This window comes from Podarcis filfolensis (assembly GCF_964270895.1).
Source record: "Podarcis filfolensis genome assembly, chromosome: 5".
Lineage (NCBI taxonomy): Eukaryota > Metazoa > Chordata > Lepidosauria > Squamata > Lacertidae > Podarcis > Podarcis filfolensis.
The window spans coordinates 26,993,911-27,013,918 of record NC_139608.1 but is presented as its reverse complement, the minus strand read 5'-3'; the positions used below and the strand labels follow the sequence as shown (position 1 = coordinate 27,013,918).

The following is a 20,008-nucleotide window of genomic DNA, read 5'->3' as shown; positions in this document are numbered from 1 at the left end:
TTTTTAAGAAAAAAAGCACTGCATAGGATCAAGGCTCATGGCTGCAATTCAGTGCACAGTTTAGATAAAGTTTGAGAAGGCATTATTAGCTATGATTCCTGCATTGCAGAGGGGTGGACTAGAGACTCTTTAGGTCCCTAACAACTCTGCAGTTCTATGTTTCTGTGTCATGTTTCTATTAGCTATAAAGCTGAAACCGTTGTATTTAAGAGCCTGTAACTTTCCCTTCTGGTGGCAGCAGCCTTGGGAGAATATGCGATTTCATTCAGAGCCATGCTGCAGAGGCCACGGGACTTCCCCTCTCCATATACTGTGTCCTGCAACCAAATAACCCACCCACATGCACACCCAACCGCCCAAAACATTTTGCTGCCTGAGGTGGAGCAGCAAATCCCTCCATCACACACCAAATCAAGGTGCATAGTATCACCGAACATACACAGACTTCGCTTTAAAGGAATGTTGTACAGTGGTACCTCTAGTTGCGAACAGGATCCATTCTGGAGGCCCGTTCACAACCTGATTCGCCGCTTCTGCGCATGCGCGTGACATCATTTTCTGCGCCATGCGAGTGGCAAAACTTGGAAATAACCCATTCGGGTACTTCCGGGTCGCCATGAGACACAACCTGAAAACGCTCAACCTGAAGCAAACGTAACATGAGGTATGACTGTATTTCAAATAAGCAGACAGAGAATACAGTATGCAATCCTTACATCACTAGGCCTCCTGCCAGGGCTGGCCTAAGACATTTGGTTCCTGAGGTGATCCACAAAATGGTGGACTCCCTATTCCTGCCGGGGAAAAGGCGTGAGTGGAGATCTCCATCACGTACAATGTTTTGGGGTGTGTGTGTGTGTGTGTCCTGCCACCCAAGGAGATCTTCTCATTTTGCTGGCCCTGCCTCATGCCTCCTCTTCCAATAGAGCCAAAGATACAGTTTCTCCAAAACCAAAGAACCCAGATGAAGCCAGAGTTTAGTATTTTCTGTAAGGTGTAATTTGGTGTGTAATATGTTAGGTATATTTTCCCTTATTGTGTGTGTGAGAGCGTGCACTGCATTTAGCCACGAAGAGCTACGTGCGCAGGCTGATTATCTCTGCTTTGGAGAGGCTCTGGAGAAAAACAGTCAGGATAAACTGCGGCCTGAGGCAGCTACCACACTTTGCCTCACCTAATGGTAGGGCCGGACCTGACCAATAAGGATGTGCATATGTGTTCCATTTCAAGTAGCATGCTTTCAGGATTTTTTGTAGACAAGTTGTTTCCAGTTCTGCTCCTGTCCCACCATGTCAATAACTATTTAATAGTTCCACGAACAGGTTTAAGTGGCACTGCTGTGTGGAGTTTGATAGCGGCATCTATTTCTAGCATGGTAGTAGCAACTACCTTCCAAATGAATGGCAACATAGATCCATAGGTTTGCAACCAAACCCCCACACTAAACAGTTGTTTGCTGGTACACTAGTTCATAGACTAGGCTGTTAAAAAAAAAAAGCTATCAAATTAATAATAAAGCCTGAATAGGTTAAGCATATGGAATTAGAAGTCACAAGTAAACCCTTTAAATCATTTTGTCAAAGGTTTATGGCTCAATTATTTTAATTTGCATGGGGTTGAAACTTTGCCTGTATGCTGTCAACATGCTGCAAATTATTTCCCTGGAATGTGGATTCAGATTCTTTGCTGACCGGCAGCAGCTGAAACCTGCCTTAGCTGTGAAGATGTGAGGGCTTGCAAGCCAAGCTGGTACTTTGCTGTTTCTTTACAGAAGCTTTACTAACAGATGTTGCCATTCATAACTGCTCAGTGTTCTTTTCTTCCAGTATGGATTTCCCCAGTGATGGAGAGCTCTTTGTGCCCGAGATGACAGACAAAAGATTCTCCATTTTATTAGACGGAACTGCTAAGGTTGCTAAATCTCAGTGGGTGGTAACCACAGATTCTCAAGGCATATTTTCCATTGCATTGCTCCGGATGGGCATCACATCTTTCCCCATTTCGTTCTTGCTCTTTGAAGAGTTATTTATTGTTGGTGCTGGCCTAGCATCTGGAAGCATTGAATGTCTTTTTCAAGGAAGTATCACTATATCACAAGTTCAACAGCTTGCATTGGCTTACATATCTAATTTACTATCTAAATATGCCAATAAACCCTCCATAGTTTGCAAAGCGATATAGGAACAGACTAGAGATGTTTGGACTTGCAGATAGCTTACCATCTCCATTAGCCAAAATTGGGATTGAAAAGAGAGGTCAGGAATTGATAGTAAATACAAAAGGGTATCCAACTAAGCCATGATTAGCAAGAGTAGAACCATTGAAATTAATGGACTTAGATCAGTCATGTTCATTGTTTTTCAACAGGTCTGCTCTGAGTAGGTCTGTGTATACACTTGTCAGCGCTGCCCAAGGTCCCAGCTCACACAAGACCAACGCTGCTCCTTGCCCAAGTTTAAAAGTCTTTATTGAAGTTCAGTCTCATTTCTAGACGCGCAGCGTGCAACGCTACATCTGTCCGTCAGACCGTAGAACTCCCATCTGAATCTCCTCCCCCCTGACACCAGCTTACGATTCTAGCCTTACTCCACCTTTTCCTCTGTTCCTTCTTTCTCTGGGTCCTTCTGCTAGTCGGAGTCTCAGCCCTCCGAGATTCTTCTGACGCTGATTCTCCCGACTCCTCCCCCCCCCTCTTTCGGGCTTTAGGACCTGGCTCCCAATCCGGGTTTTCTGCTGTCCCGCGCTCCTCCACATTTGAACTTGGCGCGCGCGCGCAGCCTCCCACTTTCCTTCTGACCGTTACACTTGTGTCACTGCTCCCCCTTTCGGGGAGGCTAGCTGGACCTGGCCTTCCCTCCGTCTCCCCACTCCCCGATGGAGGAGAAGCTGGTCCTGACTCACGTGACTCTTCCCCCCCACTGTGCTCTGGTGGGGGAACTGGCCCTACTGCTCCGCTACTCCCTTGGGACTCCCCTCTGGTTCCTTGTTTATGGATCGTCCCCTCTGGGATTCGCCTCGCCCTTACCATAGGCGCCCCCTCCTGGGAATCTTCAGATTCGCTGGAGAAGCTCATGGAATCTCTCGGTCCACTGTCATATTCCCCTACGCTCCCCTCTGATTCCTCTCCTCCGCTCTCTATTTGCTCTCTCCCCTGCTCTTCTGCTCCTGAGCCTCTGACAACACTATACAATTAAAACACATTTCCTAGAACAGGCTTCCACAAACTCGGCCCTCCAGATGTTTTGAGACTACAATTCCCATCATCCCTGACCACTGGTCCTGCTAGCTAGGGAGCATGGGAGTTGCAGGCCAAAAACATATGGAGGGCCAAGTTTGAGGAAGCCTGACCTAGAAACTGTATTTTACTAAGGGTGTTGGGAATTGCAGCTCTGAGAGGAGAAAACTACAGTTCCCAGGATTCTTCGGTGGAAGTCATGTGATTTCATTATACGGTATGTATGCAGCCTTTGAGCAACATTGGATACAACCCATATACACTAACTATCTCTATCCATCAGTCCCAGTGATGTACAACCTAACTCTAGGATGTTTCATTTCTCCTCTTGGTGCGATGTTTTGAATACTTAAAAAAAAAAAATGTATACAAGCATGCACTACAGTTCTTCAAGCTTTAGTCCCCTCTCCAGACTCAAATCTTCATGGGAAAGCTAATATATCTTGTCTCTAGTTGATGCCCATGTAACAGGGCTAGTTCCAGGTTTTGGGGGGCCTTCAGCATAGTGGCCTTTGGAGCATCCCCCTTCTATGTCTGTGGCCTCCCTTATGAGCTGTGGTGGCTCACCTGCAGGCAGGCAAACTGCTCCAATGAACACAGGGTGTCTTGGAACCTCCATTTTGATTTCCCACAGTGCCCTGGAGTGATGCCAATTCCTATTTCTCAGGGCATTGTGGGAAAATTAAATGGTAGTTCTCTAAACTATCCAACAGTACTTTGAGTGCAAGGAAAAGGGGACACCATCAGCAATGGGGCTCCAGGAGCAGCCTAAGCTTGTTGGGTGCTGACAGAAGCCCTGCATATAAACATGCTTGCTCATGGACACAAGGAAGAGTGTTCAACGAAGGTTTACTCAGAGTAGATCCATTTAAAGTAAAGAACATGGCTAAGTTAGGGTCATTAATTTCAATGGGTCTCCTCTCGGTAAAACTTATAAACGTAGAGCTGGAGGGGACCACGAGGGTCATCTAGTCCAACCCGCAGGACTGCAGAAATCTTTTGTCCAACTCGGACCCATGACCCTGAGATTAAGAGTCTCGTGTTCTACCTACTCAGCAGGCACCCTGATCTCAAGCACTCGGTAGAATATCACCCTTCCATCCCCTTCCCACCAAATATTGATGAACATATTTGAATTGCAGTGATTCTATAATGATTCTAGAATAAGTACAAGCAGGTAAACACTTTCTGCAGAAGACACTGCGGGGCAGGCAGTCGCTGAGAGCAAATGAACACAATGTGCATCAGATAGGAAAGAGCCTTCAGCACTGTGTAATGGTGGTGGGGGAGATTCTCCGTGATTCTCGGTGTGCAAGCCTAGTGTTATTACAAGTGTGTCTCCGTCTTCATCTATGAAACACTGAAGGATGTGTGAATAGTGGCTATGGCACAGGGAAGTGACTAGGCCTTCAGCAGAACAAACAAGTTTAGAGTAACTCAGGGAAGACTTTTCTGAAGAAGCAGGTTCAACAAAAGGCCTTGATTTTATTTTATTTTTTGTTCTACTGAGCATGGCCTTTAAATTCAAACAACACAACTCAGTCCTACTGTGACCGCAGCTGCTGAACTGCCACATCTTCATAGAGACTGAAAATAGATGCTGTTCCCTCTGGTGTCAAATTGGTAGTGCAGCTGTGAATCTGGTTCAGTGAAGGATAAACTATTCTCCTCTCGTCTGCATCTCCTGATATCTCAGTATGGGATATTTTAAAACTGACTAGTCTATGAAGGATGTTTATTCGAGATCATGAACTTGGCCTACTGGCAACAATCTTGCATAGGCACATGTGCAAAGGCATAAGGCAAAGTTGTTGAGATTTTTTTGCAGATTTTTTTTTTAAATGAAGTTTCTGAACTATTTTTAAGGAAATTCACCAGTTTCTGCCCGGACACTTTTTCCAATGGCGGAATACCAGCTATGTCAGGGATATTCCGGAAGTATGGCAACCATAGCATAAGATAACTGTCCAAGACATCCAAATGTTTTTTTCTAAAAGCAAAGCTGTTGGATTTGTGCTCTTTGCAAGCTGTTCATGTCCCTTCTTTATTGCTAAAGTGCAAGTTCTTCCTTAACTAAAACCATCAATGAATACCATTCATAAATTAAGGCCCCTCCCCCGTGTTCTGAACCCCTGGCCTACCTGGCTGCAAATCAGTATGTTGAGTTCCCAGTCCAGGGTCAGTCCACAAGTCCAAAGTGAACCACAGTCTCACAACATCCAAGCAGAGGTCCCTCAACATGGGCAGTTGAGCAGACACAGCACCTCAGCTTTGCTACCCTTTGGAACTTTGCATGCTGATTGCAGCATCTGGGCTTGATGAGGCATATGACTCTCACCTGTTCCAAGCCTACTCCAGCCTAGGAATCACACACTTCCTCCCAAAGCTAGCCAGCCCCACCTGGCCAGCTAGGGAGCTGGGCTGTGGGCCCTTGCCTGCCTCAGTTTCCTGGAGCACCCCTCCCACTGCTCCCTAAGTCTCAGAGCCTGCCATGTTCGTGATGGGTCCTGTTAATCTGGTTCCCGTGCACTGATTTCCATCCCCTTGCCATCCCCCATCATCCTGTGAGTACTTCCTACACCCATCTTTTATTCCCTTTCTTCAGCTTGCCCTGGTATGTCCCAGTCCCAGCTAAAACCCTCGCCGGGATCCTCTTCCTCCTCCCCGTTGTCCTGCTAGTTCATGCCATTTAGCAAGGCTGCATGAAGTTCATCAATCTTTTCCAAACAGACTTGAGTAAGTATCATCTGAAGAAGAGGGGAGCGGGATCTGCCATATTTTGTTTTCCTCAGCTTCTAATTTTTGAAATTTTAAGCTCAGTCTTCCGCACTAGTTTGTGATATCATTATCATCATCATCATTATTATTATTTAAAAGAGCCACATGAAAATTAACCAGGATTTAGTGTGCATTTTCTCTAATACAGACTTTTTGGTATGCAATTTCACTTAATATATACATTTTTGCACCGCACATGTTCTCAAATATTTATATTTTCCCTGATGCATTTTTATATGTTATTGTCACTAAATGTGCATTTTTGTGCACACTTTACCTTGACATATGCATTTTGTGTGCACTTTAATTTGGTATATGTATTTACAACTGGCTGCACTGCAAATTCAGAGAACTGTAAATTTTGAAGGATGGCTGTGTTGTGGCTTTCAGATTGTTTTGGAAAGTGTGATTTAAGGGAGGGACATTTGCCTTCACATGTGAACTGAATAAAATTTCTCCTTCATCCCCAATTCTAGGTCCTAAATTGAGTTTGGAGTGCATTTTCTTTGATTGGTGTGGAAAAACCCTTGTGAAAGGGCAGTTTACAATATAAAAATAAAAAACAGAAAAAATATAAACTATAATAATAAACAAAAACAATACCCCCCAATTGTTTAAAAGGTCATAGATAGTTTCATGAGCCAAAGGACTGGAAGAAGAGGGATGTTTTCCCCTAAAAATATGTAACAAAGGCTGTGTTGCTGAAATTTCAGCAAGAATTCTGTAGGCAAAATTCTTATGGAATGCTGTTTCATTAGAATTGCCTTTTTGGCGGAATATGGATCCCCTATGACAAATAAAGAGAAACCATTAGAATGCAGCCCAGATTTTATGGGCCCATTAATTTCAGCAAAGAAATCAAGGGTCATAGGTGCGTTCTCATTTATGCCAATGGATTTAGGGTTCCACCACAAATGGCAGAGATTCTACCCATTCCGTATACTATTGCTCGCCTCTTATAAAGGATTTCTTTTCTCACTGTACAGTGATATGGCAAACCATGAAGCTATTATTTATTATTATTTGCTTGAGTGTTTATGCCCCTGCTTTCTAGTGTAAACATGCCACTCAAGTTAGCTTGCAATGTATAAAAAATACAAAACAATTTCAAAAGAGATAGGGTTAGCAATTTTTAAAATCCTCAAGACAGTATCTGCTTCATAAAAACAGCTGCCTGCCTGAAGTTTCTAATTGCTTTCCTCTCTTATTAGAAAACCATTTATTTCCCCTAACAGCACCATCAAGGTTATGATGATCTAGGACAGCCTTATTTTGAACTACAAATCCCATCAGACCCAGTACCCCCGTCAGCATGGCCGAGGTTACGGAAAGCTTACCTAGGTATTATTCTTCACATGAGAAGGCAAATGGTTTCTTTGTTTCCACTGCTTAATGAATGTGTTAATCAGTGCCGTGTGTCTCAAGAGGAATGAAAATGATCAGTTGGGAAGTACTGCTGGCTTTTTAAAATATAGATTAGAAGGAAAGATAACCAATTTCTGAACATTCCTTAGTTAATTAGAGTTATTTTCCAGCAACTTGGTGCTGCTATGAAAATCCCATTCTGAAGGAACCTGTTCTTTAGCTGTTCAAGCTCTAAATAAGCTGTGTGTGAGGGGTGCCCATCATAGAAAAATAAATATTTTTCAAAATCCTGACCCATGAGTCACCATGCTTCAGCCATCTATAATGGCAAAGATATTATTACAATAGAAGTAAGACATGAACTCCACACGTTGTCAGGAAACAAATATATGGAACAGTAGATTGCAGTGTTACCTAAAATAGCTCATTGTATCACAATACCTATGTCCCACAAAGGATACACAGAACTACACAGTTCCATTACAGATTAAAAAGTAGACCTGCCTGCTCACCTTGCAGCAGTTATTAGTTTGAAAATTCCCACATTTGCTGCTCTAATTTTTAGGCTAGGGGCTGTGTGTGAAGCACCTACAATAATTGGCCACCAATTTACTGACAGTTTTAAGCAACCTCTGGGTATATAGACTTAATTCAGTCGTACAGCAGAGTCCAAAAAAACATGTGAAAGTGTGATCATGCGAATCAGTTCATTGATTTTATTTTATTTCAGGCGTTTATACCTCGTTCTTTAGCCGAAAATCACTCTCAGAGTGGCTTACAAAAATAAGGACCAAGGCAGACCCTGGTCTGAGGTAACAATCTAAAAAGACACATGAGGAAAAAGTAATGAGAGGGAGAAGGGGAAAGCAATTTTAGGTGATTTATGATAATGATAATAACAATAATAATTTTATCATTTATACCCCGCCCATCTGGCTGGGTTTCCCCCGCCACTCTGGGCAGCTTACAGCACATATAAAAAATTGTAAAACGTCACACATTAAAAATTTCCCGATACAATGCTCAAGACAGTTTATGTGGAACAGTGAAAGTGAGGTGATCCCACCTGGGATATAGGGCTGAGCAGCCTACTGCCCCCGCTGGCCCCTAATGGGACTCATGAAGTCCTTTAGCTGCTTACGAGCATAAGAAGCTGATGTATAGCATGTCAGGCTATCAGCCCATCTAACTCCATATTGTCTACCCTGACTGGCAGCAGCACTCCAGGGTTTCAGACAAAGGACATTCCCAGCCCAACCTGGAGATGCTGAGGTAAAAGGTAAATGTAAAGTCCAGTCAAAGGCGACTGTGGGGTGTGACGCTCAGGGGCTTCTTGTCCATAGAAGTAAGTGGCATGAGGCACCAGGGCGCCAAGTTCTGGAGGGCGCCAGGGAAGAGGCGGAGGCTGGGTGCGGCGCCTCCTGGCATCAGCTCACCGCCCTTGCCCGCCTTGCTGAAGCAGCACCGCACCCAGAGCCTCCGCCTCTTCCCCGCCGGAGGAGCTGCCCTCCCGCCACTGCCTGCCTCCTCCAGCCCCGCAAAGCTGCCAGCAGCGCTGTAAAAAGGTTGGCAACTCTGGGAACTGGGGGGGGGGGCTGGAGGGATCTTTGCACTATGGCGCAAGATATACCGTACTTAAGACAGCCCTGGTGACACTCGTCTTGCTTTTCAGGCTGAGGGAGCCGGCGTTTGTCCACGGACAGCTTTCTGGGTCATGTGGCCAGCATGACTTCTGGCACAACGGGACACCGTGATGGAAACCAGAGCACACAGAAACACCATTTACCTTCCCGCCACAGCAGTACCTATTTATCTACTTGCACTGGTGTGCTTTTGAAATGCTAGATTGGCAGGAGCTGGGACAGAGCAACTGGAGCTCACCCCGTCGCGGGGATTCGAACCGCCAACCTTCTGATCAGCAAGCCCAAGAGGCTCAGTGGTTTAGACCACAGCACCAACCACTCTCTTAAATGCTGGGAATTGACCCTGGGATCTTCTGTGAGCCAAGCAGATTCATCATTGTGCTACTGCCCTTCCTACTTCATCATCTTTTGCATAAAATGCAAGTGTAGATGGGAAGCTGACTCATACAAAAAGGACTTATGTCCTCTGGGGCCTGCCTTTTATAACTTCTTTCTGTGTAAGAAAAGTGCAGCTAATGTGTAGAGTGGCCCTTCACCTCTAGCAGTGGTGAGAGATGAAGGACAATGTAGCACAAATGTATTGGAGGAAGAATGAGACCCACAGTAAATACTGAAGGATGTTCCTGTGATTTTAAACCCCCCACAAAATTCATGGACTACTTCCAATTAATGCGAATGTTTTGAAGAAACGTTATCTGCCCATAAATATTCAATAAGCAGAAAAATAGGTTGCGTTTGTTAGATAAATTATTAACTATTCCTTTTTTTTTTGGCCTTAGTATATGCTAAGATCTGGGAAGAGGATCAGAAGTGTTTAACCCAGAACGTGGTCCTTCAGTAAGTGAAAGCAGAATGGCCACAGAAGGTTCTGCTCCTTTTATTGGGCTTTGCTGGAAAGCCACATGGAAAATTCTCCCTGGAGCTTTTGAACGCCTGAGCCTGTTAAAAACAAATGTGTAAAAGTTATCTGGCAAACTGTGTCTGCTAGTATAAACCAGCTGTGGACACATCTGTAGCTAAAGAAAAGAGGCTTCTCTGAGGGGTGTTTTACAAAGTCTTGGCCTGAGCAGTGCAGCAAGTGTTGCCACACAAAGAGGTGAAGACAAGTGTGATAAACAGAGCATACACCCTATTTTTTTTCCTGAGCAGGTGGCCTACTAGTATAGTCGAGCAACACTGCCAAGTCCATTGTGTCTGAGTGGTACCTTGGGTTAAGAACTTAATTCGTTCTGGAGGTCTGTTCTTAACCTGAAACTGTTCTTAACCTGAAGCACCACTTTAGCTAATGGGGCCTCCCGCTGCCACTGCGCCACCGCTGCAGATTTCTGTTCTCAGCCTGAAGCAAAGTTCTTAACCTGAGGTACCATTTCTGGGTTAGCGAAGTCTATAACCTGTAGCGTCTGTAACCTGAAGTGTCTGTAACCCGAGGTACCACTGTAATAGAATCATAGATTTGTAAAAGATACAAGGTAAAAGACCCCTGGATGGTTAAATCCAGTCAAAGGCGACTATGGGGTCGCGTGCTCATCTTGCTATTAGGCCGAGGGAGCTGGTGTTTGTCTGCAGACAGTTTTCCAGCTCATGTGGCCAGAATGACTAAACCACTTCTGGCGCAACGGAACACCATGACGGAAGCCAGAGCACATGGAAATACTGTTTACCTTCCTGCCACAGTGGTACCTATTTATCTACTTGCACTGGCATCCTTTTGAAATGCTAGGTTGGCAGGAGCTGGGGCAGAGCAACGGGAGCTCACCCTGTCGCAGGGATTCAAACTGCCAACCTTCTGATCAGCAAGCCCAAGAGGCTCAGTGGTTTAGACCGCAGCGCCACCCACATCCCTACCATAGATTTGTAGAGTTGGAAGGGAACCCAAGAGGGTGCCTTCCTGCCTCCTTCCCAAAGCCTATTATCATCATCCTCAACAACAACAACATCATCATGTAATTAAATTTATTTACCGCCCTTCATCATAAGATCTCAGGGATGTTCACAGAATAAAATACAAGATAAAAACACCCAGTAAGCGCTTACTTTGTGAAGGATCTGACAGAGGCCTGAGGTACCCCGGCCTCCTTCCCAAAGATTTCTCAGCCTTGGGAAGGAAGCAAGAGGGCTCTTGGACCCTCCTTCCCAAAGCCTGGTGCCTCCCTTACCAGACTTTTGGAAGGCACCACAAGGGCTGGGAGGGGGAAACTTTTGGCCTTGCCTAGGGTGCTATATGACCCAGGTCCACCCCGTCCCTGGCCATTGAATATGCTGGCCTAGACTGATGGGAGCATCTGCAGGGCAACACATTGGCTACTCCTAGTATACAAGATGGAACAGCCACACCTAATGGATACATATCAAATGTGTGTTATGTTCGATGAATTTTATATTATGCTCTCTGGTTTCATTTCTATTGAGTTTGTTTACGTACAGGCATGCTGTTTATGCATTTGTCCTGCCATTATGTCAATCACTTGACATGTTTTTATTGTATTTTATATATATATGCTTTTTTAAATCTATGATAAACTGCTTTGAAATTTTCGGATAGTAAGTGGTCTATAATTGTAAATAATAAATTAACAACTATTAAATGATAATAACCCCCTCTCAAGATTAACAGTAAAAATGAATTGCTAACCCGACCCTAATTTCTCTTGCTGCACTCCAAGTGGACACAGGGGCTTGGTTTAAATAAAAGCTACCAATCTTAGGGGCAGGGTCTTCATATGAAGGGAGATAGTTCAGAGCTGATTCCTAAATTTCTCCTCCAAGGAGCTACTGGCAGCAGTAAATGAAACATGATGGATACAAAAGCAAGGCATAAATATAATAAATTCATATTAAGAAACATAAAAAGAGAAAATAAAGTTATAATGGACAAATGGGAAATATAAGCTCCATGTTATTTAATTGAAATAGGAATGAAAAGGATGTTATTGATTAGCTCCTCCAACTTTCAGGGGAGTTTGTTACATAATGATTTCTGTGACAAGGCATCCCCTAAGGCTGCAATCTTAAAATGCACACTAGAAGGTAAGTCCCTGCTGAAAACAGTGCTACTCCAGAGCAAACATGCCTAGGTTTGCACTCTAGTGCGAAATCCTAGTGACATCTATTAATAATAATAATAATAATAATAATAATAATAATAATAATATTTTTTATTTTTATTCAGAAGTAAATCCTATTGCGTTCAGGGAAGGTTACTCCCAGGTAAACCTTAGGCTGCACTTTTGAACTCTCTTACTTCTGCGGAGTAAGCCCCGATGAGCTTATTTCTGAGTAGACGTGAATGGGATTGTGTTCTGTCTATTTCCCTTTTTTTCATGGAGTTAAAAATGTTATAGTTAAAGGCAGTGGCTTGACAATGGACTGGTGTTTCTTTAAAACTGCCTGAATAAGGCACCGAATCCTCATTTTCTTACCAAGCAGGAACGATTTGGACACCAGAGGGGGCAGATGGCGAAAACAAGTGAATAATATAGTCTGCAATACAAATCTGAATTTCCCATTTAACCTTGCTGTTATGATCCACATATCCTTCTGCAGAATAGATAATACGATACAACACTGAAGACAAAACATATACCAATATTGTAACAGAGAAGTCGTGTGTTAACAAAAGAAGACAGTTAAAATGCAAAGACCGATACATCTACGAAAGCTAGATCAATCATATTTTGCAGCTTACTGTTAATTCAGTAGAAGGCAGAACTTCACATGAGCAAAAATGCATTTATGCAAGGAAAATGAGCCTGCTTCAGAAAGCTAATGAGGTTGCTGAGTCTGAGCCAGAACTGCATACAAAACTAGGCAGGATGAAAGCCAAGGGATAAAGATTTGACACAGGACTTTGAAAGGGACCAGGGAAGACTCGCCGTAAGAGTGAAAAAGTGGGACTCTCTTAATAAAGGCAACTCTGTTACTGCAATTGCTGAAGTTTAGGATTAGGATATTACACTTCGGCGTACATATCTCAATCTGTGATTAACTGAACACAATGATTAACACACTGTAAGCTTCCTTAGTCTGGCTATAGAAAGGGTGAGGCATCTGAAAATATCCCCTGTGCAGGGAACAGCTGTTGGTCCATCTCTGGGGTCCCCAGTGTTGGCGTCTGCGGGTATCATGGTGCTCTCGAGTACTTCCTTGGCTGCCCACAAAGCCTGTGAGTCCCCCTCTCCCACCCATTCACTGACCCCCTTCATCATGAAGTGGTGATGGTGGCATTATCCCAGAAACAGATAGAGGTGATAGAGAGAGAGAGAGAGAGAGAGAGAGACGCTTGGACTACTGGCCCTTGCAATGCTTATCCAAGCACATAAGGCTGAAACAGGAAGTGGGATGAGCATCGCTTTTCCTACTTCCTCTTTCAGCTCTGTGTGGTTTTCTCTTTCTCTTTTATTGCTTTTCTTTTGAAAATTGGATTTACAAACACTGAAGACCAAACTCTGTGAGAACAGAAATTCACAGAAAAACAGAGACCCACAGAAACAACTAGCTTTGTTTCCATCCTCCTCCCATCTGATCGGGCTGCAAGTAAGAAGGGAGGCAGGCGGAGCCTGGCTGAGAGCACACTGAAGTTGGTGGGACAGTGTTCCCCTTGGCCTAATGGACTAGCCTCCATTGGATGGCAAAAAGCACAGATAAAAACTTACTTGGGCAAGAGATTCCTGCATTGCAGGGGGTTGGCCTAAATGATCCCTGTGGTCCCTTCCAACTCTACAGTTCCGTGATTTGATGGCAGGCTCGTTATGTAGAGCTCCCCTTGCCCCCAGCATCGTGTTGTTTCCAGGAAGACTCCTGGATAAGAAATGGAGCACTGAGCAGATAGACTCGCTTGACAAGACCAAATGTAACCAGAGGTAACTTTTCCCAACAGGAGGAGGTGGGACTACCACTGGTTTGAGGAAAATGCAACTAAAAGAGAAATTAAATCAGAAGATTGGTGCCTGAAGTGAAGTGTAACCTTAGTTTAAATGCTACTTCTTTACAGAATAACATTTTAGTTCAGGATAATCCAGAAACAACTGGAATGCAAATGGTATGTTTGAAATATGTGTAAATGTGGCACCCGGATCTCTATGTTTACAGAGAATAAATATTTACTTGCTTAAACATTGAAGGTGAATGCATCAAAACCACAATGCATGCCATGTGAAACACAAAGGAAGCAATTTAAAATCTGTGTAAGCAAATGAGGAATAGTGAAAGCCTCTTTATACTCAGATTAAATAAGGAGTTGTAGGATAGCCTTGCAGTGATGTAGAGGAAAAATGCAAGCTGGAGGGCAGGTGAAATGTTGAGGGCCTTTGCAACTGGCAGAATATGTGAGTCTGAGTTACATTCTAAAATCCAATACCATAAGTATATCATTCCTGGATATGCTCATCAAAATCTAGGTTTTTAATGTATAATGAATCCATACTGTTTTCCAGCAAGCATAGCCTGAATTAATAGTATAATTTTGAATACCTGTCAGGCAGTTTTCTTTTTTCAATATGGTAAAATTTATATCTGTATCCAGGCAGCACCGAAGTTCAAAGAGACAAAACAATGTAGTTTGGACCACAAAGAGTTCTCTTTCATTGGACTTGTGTGTATTTTGAAGATGCATTCCCCCCTCCTCCAAAGATGCAATTTTAGAGTGGGTGTATGCATGTAAAAATGACATTCTACATGAATAAGGGCTGGATCCAGACTTAAGCCAGACCCACTGAAATCAGTGGGACTTTAAGTTAGCCCAACCCTATCCACCCCCATCCCCTTATCACATACATACTATACAGACCTGATTGCATTGCATTCAGGGTTGGACCCAGCTGCTGCATGAAAAACGTAAGAGATGCAATATTACAGTGTGGGAACATCTTCCCTTTGTTTCTTGTTTACTTCACTTAATGACTAATATAAGATACCTCTGCTTTTGGAATGTCGGCACTGACTTTTCAGTCTCATCTTTCAAAATGTTCACAACCACCACCATCTCTGGAGCTAAGTATTTAGTTTCGTTGCGGCCAACTCAGTGCATCTTATGGAATGTCCTATAATCCACAATGCCTCAAAAGAGAGCCAGTGTGGTGTAGTGGTTAAGAGCAGTAGTCTCGTAAACTGGTGAACCGGGTTCGCGTCTCCGCTCCTCCATATGCAGCTGCTGGGTGACCTTGAGCTAGACACACTTCTCTGAAGTCTCTCAGCCTCACTCACCTCACAGAGTGTTTGTTGTGGGGGAGGAAGTAAAGGAGAATGTTAGCTGCTTTGAGACTCCTTCGGGTAGTGATAAAGTGGGATATCAAATCCAAACTCTTCTTCAAATAACCTGTCAGCCTTTAAAGTGCCTCAAGATTCTTATCTGGGGGCAACAGGCAAAAAACGCAATCTTAGGATAGCTGTCCGGCCCATTTTAAATAGGAGAAGGGCTGAAGCCCAGGGATAGAACATCTGCAATGGATGCAGAAGGTCCCAGGTTCATTCCTGACATCTGCAGGTACAGCTGGATAAATCCCCTGCCTGAAACCCTGGAGAGCCACTGCCAGTCAGTGTAGACATTATGGAGCTAGATGGACTGATGATCTGGCTTGGCAGATGGCAGTTTCCTATACTCCTAAGTAGCAAAAGCATCTCATGGATCATCTCACTCTCAGCAGTTTCTTATGTTTGTACATGAACATACCACATCTTTCAGGCTGCAATTCTATGCACTCTTTCCAGAGATGAAATCCCACTCAACATAGTGGGACTTACTTCTGTGCAAGCACGCCCAGGAATGTGCCGATAGCAATCTTTTGCAGGTGTGCACGAAATTGTTCTGCGTTTTCAGCTTGCCTGTCTGCCTGACTCTACCGTATCCTGCATGAGTTTAACACGGTTGTTTAGAAACAGCAACGATTTTGTTGCTGGGGCTGTTTTTCACGAAATGTATATCCCGCTCGGTTGTAAGGAAACCCCAAAGCTGTTTATATAAAAAGAATACAACAATGAAATTACCGCCCCTCCCCCAAATAAAAAGATTAAAAGCAACTATTTAAAGCATTCGAAAACAATTAAAACCAACGGTAAATTAAAAACCTGATTTAAACGCGTGTCAACATTCCACACGTCTACTGCTGTTCATGCTGGTGTCTTGAAGGTGCAGCAGCAGCAATAGGACGAAACTTTTCTAAAAAGAAAAGCGGAATGTGCTGAATGGATTCCTTACAGAACGGGACTGTCTGACGCGAGCATGCTGGCCTGCGTTTCCTTGGAAAGAAGCAGCAATGAAAGATTCCTTTCGGGACTTGCAGAGAAGCTCAGCTGGCTGCACTTTGGGAAAACTTTCCCCAGCGCCCATCTCCCAACGGAGGGGATTGTGTGGCGGGGCGGACTGGAGTGGGAGCAGGCGGCACACGGGCGGGAGGGGGAGCCCTGTGGCGATGCGGGCAGCCAGCTGAGCAGAGCTGCCCATCCTTGCCAGCCGGCCAGCCAGCCAGCCAGGCTCCGCGGCAGAGCCTTAAACACCCAGCAGCATCCCTGACCCGGGGAAGGGAGGGGAGGGGCAGGGGAGTCAGCGGCAGGAGTGGCAGGCGCAGCATCCAATGAGGAGGCCCGGAGAGGGCCGCGGGGGCCGGGCGCGGGCGGCTGCGTTGGAGGCTGCAGCTCCTCGGCCATTCAGCAGAGGGGGAAGCGAGCCGGACGGGCGTCGCTGCTGAAGCGCCGCTGCTATTGCCGCCTCCGCCGCTGCTGGTGCCTCTGGGCTCCGATTGCGTCGCGCTCTCTGCCTGGCGGGCAAAGAAGTGCTTCGCTCCCAAAGTCTCCATGGGCTGGCGATGGAGCGGCGCCGCCTGAGCATTGCAGAGACCTCGCCGCCGCCGGCTGCTGCTGCTGCTGCTGCTGGGAGGCCGGTTCTTTCTCCTCCTCCTCTTCTTCCTCCCCTCCGACTGGATCGAGTGCCTGGCGGGCGCTTGGGAGCGATGGGCAGCCGCGGCGGGAGCACGCAAGTCGGAGGGATCTTCTCCAGCGAGCCGTTCGCATCGCCCTAGCGGATCCCCGCATCCGGCCTCGTCTCTTTCCTCTTCCTCCGGCCAGAGCCTCCTGGACCAGCCCGCATCGGCGCAAGGCAGGCAGGCGGGTGGGGGACCCAGGCTGAGCCGGGCGCGCAGGAGGAGGGAGCCTCGGCTGCTTCGCTTGCGCCCGCCACCCACCCCTAGGAAAACGACCCACAAAAAATCAGGCGCAATGCACTTTTCCGGAGATCGGCGGCTCGACGGGGGCCTCTGCAACTTTCCCCGCTCCCCTGGCTCTGCCTCCGCTCCCCGCCTGGCGCTTGGGCTGCAGAGCGGAAACTCCTCGGGCTGGCGGAGGAACTGACTGAGCGCCATCCCTTTGCTGGGATGATGCGTTAACTTGGTGCAGAGCAGTCCCCTCCTCCTCCTCTTCTGCCTCCTCTCTGCCCGCTTGGCTGGGCATCTGCTGGCGCTGGGGGGCTGCTCCCAAGTCCTGCGAAGAAAAGAGCTTGGGAAGGTAGCTAGGGAACAGCGGCTTCTGCTTCCACAGAGCCCTGGGAGGGGGGAGCTGGCCCATGCCCAGCAGGGTGCAGTGGGCACCCAGGAGAACAGCGGCGACGAGGGGCTGCCTCCAAGGACAGTCAGCTTCCCTGAGATACGGGGACATGCCCTCTCTGCCCGGGAGAAAGCCCCTGGGCGCCCGGACCCACCTTGGCCCAAGCGCCTGCCTGTGATGTGCAACAGTTGGCAGGGCTGGTTCCCCTGCCCTGGCTCCAAACCTCCGCCGGCATGAAGGTGTTCCGCAGGAAGGCGCTGGTGCTGTGCCTGGGCTATGTGCTCCTCCTGCTCCTGACGATGCTCAACTTGCTGGACTATAAGTGGCACAAGGGGCCTCAGCAGTGCAGCGAGCCCTCGCCCGCCCGCCGCACCCCCTACCCTCAGCAGCTGCCTTATTACACCTACCAGTCCCGGTCGGACACTCGGGCCCTCTACGGGCCCCCCGTGCCCCTCGCCCGCAAGCGGCAGCTGGTCTACATCTTCACCACGTGGCGGTCGGGCTCCTCGTTCTTCGGGGAGCTCTTCAACCAGAACCCGGAGGTTTTCTTTCTCTACGAGCCGGTGTGGCATGTGTGGCAGAAGCTGTACCCGGGCGACGCCGTCTCCCTGCAAGGCGCGGCGCGGGACATGCTGAGTTCCCTGTACCGCTGCGACCTCTCCGTCTTCCAGCTCTACAGCACGGCTGGGGCAGGGAAGAACCTCACCACACTGGGCATTTTCGGGGCGGCCACCAACAAAGTGATCTGCTCTTCGCCGCTCTGCCCAGCCTACCGCAAGGAAGTGGTGGGCATGGTGGACGACAAGCTGTGCAAGAAGTGCCCTCCGCAGCAGCTGCACCTCCTCCAGGAAGAGTGCCTCAAGTATCACACTCTGGTCATCAAGGGCGTGAGGGTCTTCGATATCGGAGTGCTGGCGCCGCTCATGCAAGACCCTTCCTTGGCTCTCAAAGTCATCCACTTGGTCCGGGACCCCCGCGCAGTGGCCAGCTCCAGGATCAAGTCCCGCCATGGGCTGATCCGTGAGAGCCTGCAGGTGGTGAGGAGCAGGGACCCGCGGATCCATCGCATGCCCTTCCTGGATGCTGGCCACAAGCTGAACAGCAAGAAGGAAGGGGGAGGTGGCTCCGACTACCACGCCTTAGGGGCCATGGAGGTGATCTGCGGGAGCATGGCCAAGACCTTGCAAACTGCGTTGCGCCCGCCCGACTGGCTGAAGGGTAACTACATGGCCGTCCGCTATGAGGACCTGGTAGTGGACCCCATCAAGACTTTGCGGCAGGTGTACGGGTTTGTCAACCTAGCGGTGAGCCCAGAGATGGAGAAGTTTGCTCTCAACATGACCAGTGGGCCTGGATACTCTTCCAAGCCCTTTGTGGTTTCTGCCAGGAATGCTAGCCAGGCAGTGAATGCCTGGAGGACAGCGCTAAGCTTTCTGCAGATCAAGCAAGTTGAGGAGTATTGCCACCAGCCCATGGCCATTCTAGGCTATGAGAGAGTCAACGGCCCAGAAGAAGTCAAGGACCTCAGCAAAACCTTGCTCAGGAAGCCAAGGTTGTGAATGGGCTGCACGCCTTCTGCAGAAAAGGGGTTGGATTGGAGAGCGGGTTACAACTTTGCTGAGAATTATGTTTACCTGAGAGACAGAGAGCAAGCAAAATGTGGCTCTTTCATGAGGACATATCATTGAAGAAGACCACTACAATCCTCCAGGGACTGTTGAGGATAACATACATCCATGTTTCGCCATTGCTGGGCTGTCAATAATTTAAAACACACACACGCACACACACCAGTGAGTATTTGTGAGGCCTCTTTCCTCTCCCAAAGTGTGCAAGGCACGTGATTCAGTATGTACCAGAACCTTTACATACATACTTCTTGTTGTGATGGTGATCATGAAGGACTTGCACAATTGCTGAAGCATTGTTTTCTTTTTTTGTGGGGGGAGGGTTGGGGCGGCAAGGAGGAAGGTAAGGTGGGGGAATACTCCGTAAAACAGAATTCAGAGGACTGGACTTTTGTATAAATGTTTAAATGTGATATTAATAAAGAAATCAATAAAAGATGCTGATTTTACAATGACTTAACTGTTTGGGAGGTTGCACATATTGATTTCTGCTCATTTTGAATCTACAGGGCATTGCTACAGAAATGTTGTTTGCGTTTTGTCGAGATAGCAGTTGGGAAAGCGTGGATTTCGTGTGGCTGCGTGTTTTACAATGCAACCATCCCTACGAAAGTTAGGGATGTTAAAAAGTACACTTAACAGACTCTGTGCAGGTGGAGGTTTTAGTGGCAGATAGACGTATTTACAGGAACTTTTTAGTAAATACTCCCAGGTTGCGAAAAAAAAGTAGAACTGAAATAGTTTTAAACTTCCATAGCGATAACATTACAGCCTTTTGCCAATCTGGCAGTATTTGTGTTTGCCTTGAAGTTTGGAGGTTGCTGTAT

General features: G+C 46.6%; 1 protein-coding gene across 1 annotated transcript; it reads left to right on the top strand.

Moving 5' to 3' along the window:
- Positions 1-16,665: 16,665 nt before the first annotated feature.
- On the top strand, positions 16,666-19,636 carry CHST2 (carbohydrate sulfotransferase 2). The gene has a single exon (XM_083614997.1). The coding sequence runs from the start codon at positions 17,787-17,789 to the stop codon at positions 19,110-19,112; it is 1,326 nt and encodes a 441-aa protein (XP_083471123.1). The 5' UTR covers positions 16,666-17,786; the 3' UTR covers positions 19,113-19,636.
- Positions 19,637-20,008: the final 372 nt, after the last annotated feature.

Excerpts from the sequence above, each read along its gene's own strand:
- CHST2 (XM_083614997.1), top strand. The coding sequence starts at position 17,787 with ATGAAGGTGTTCCGCAGGAAGGCGCTGGTGCTGTGCCTGGGCTATGTG.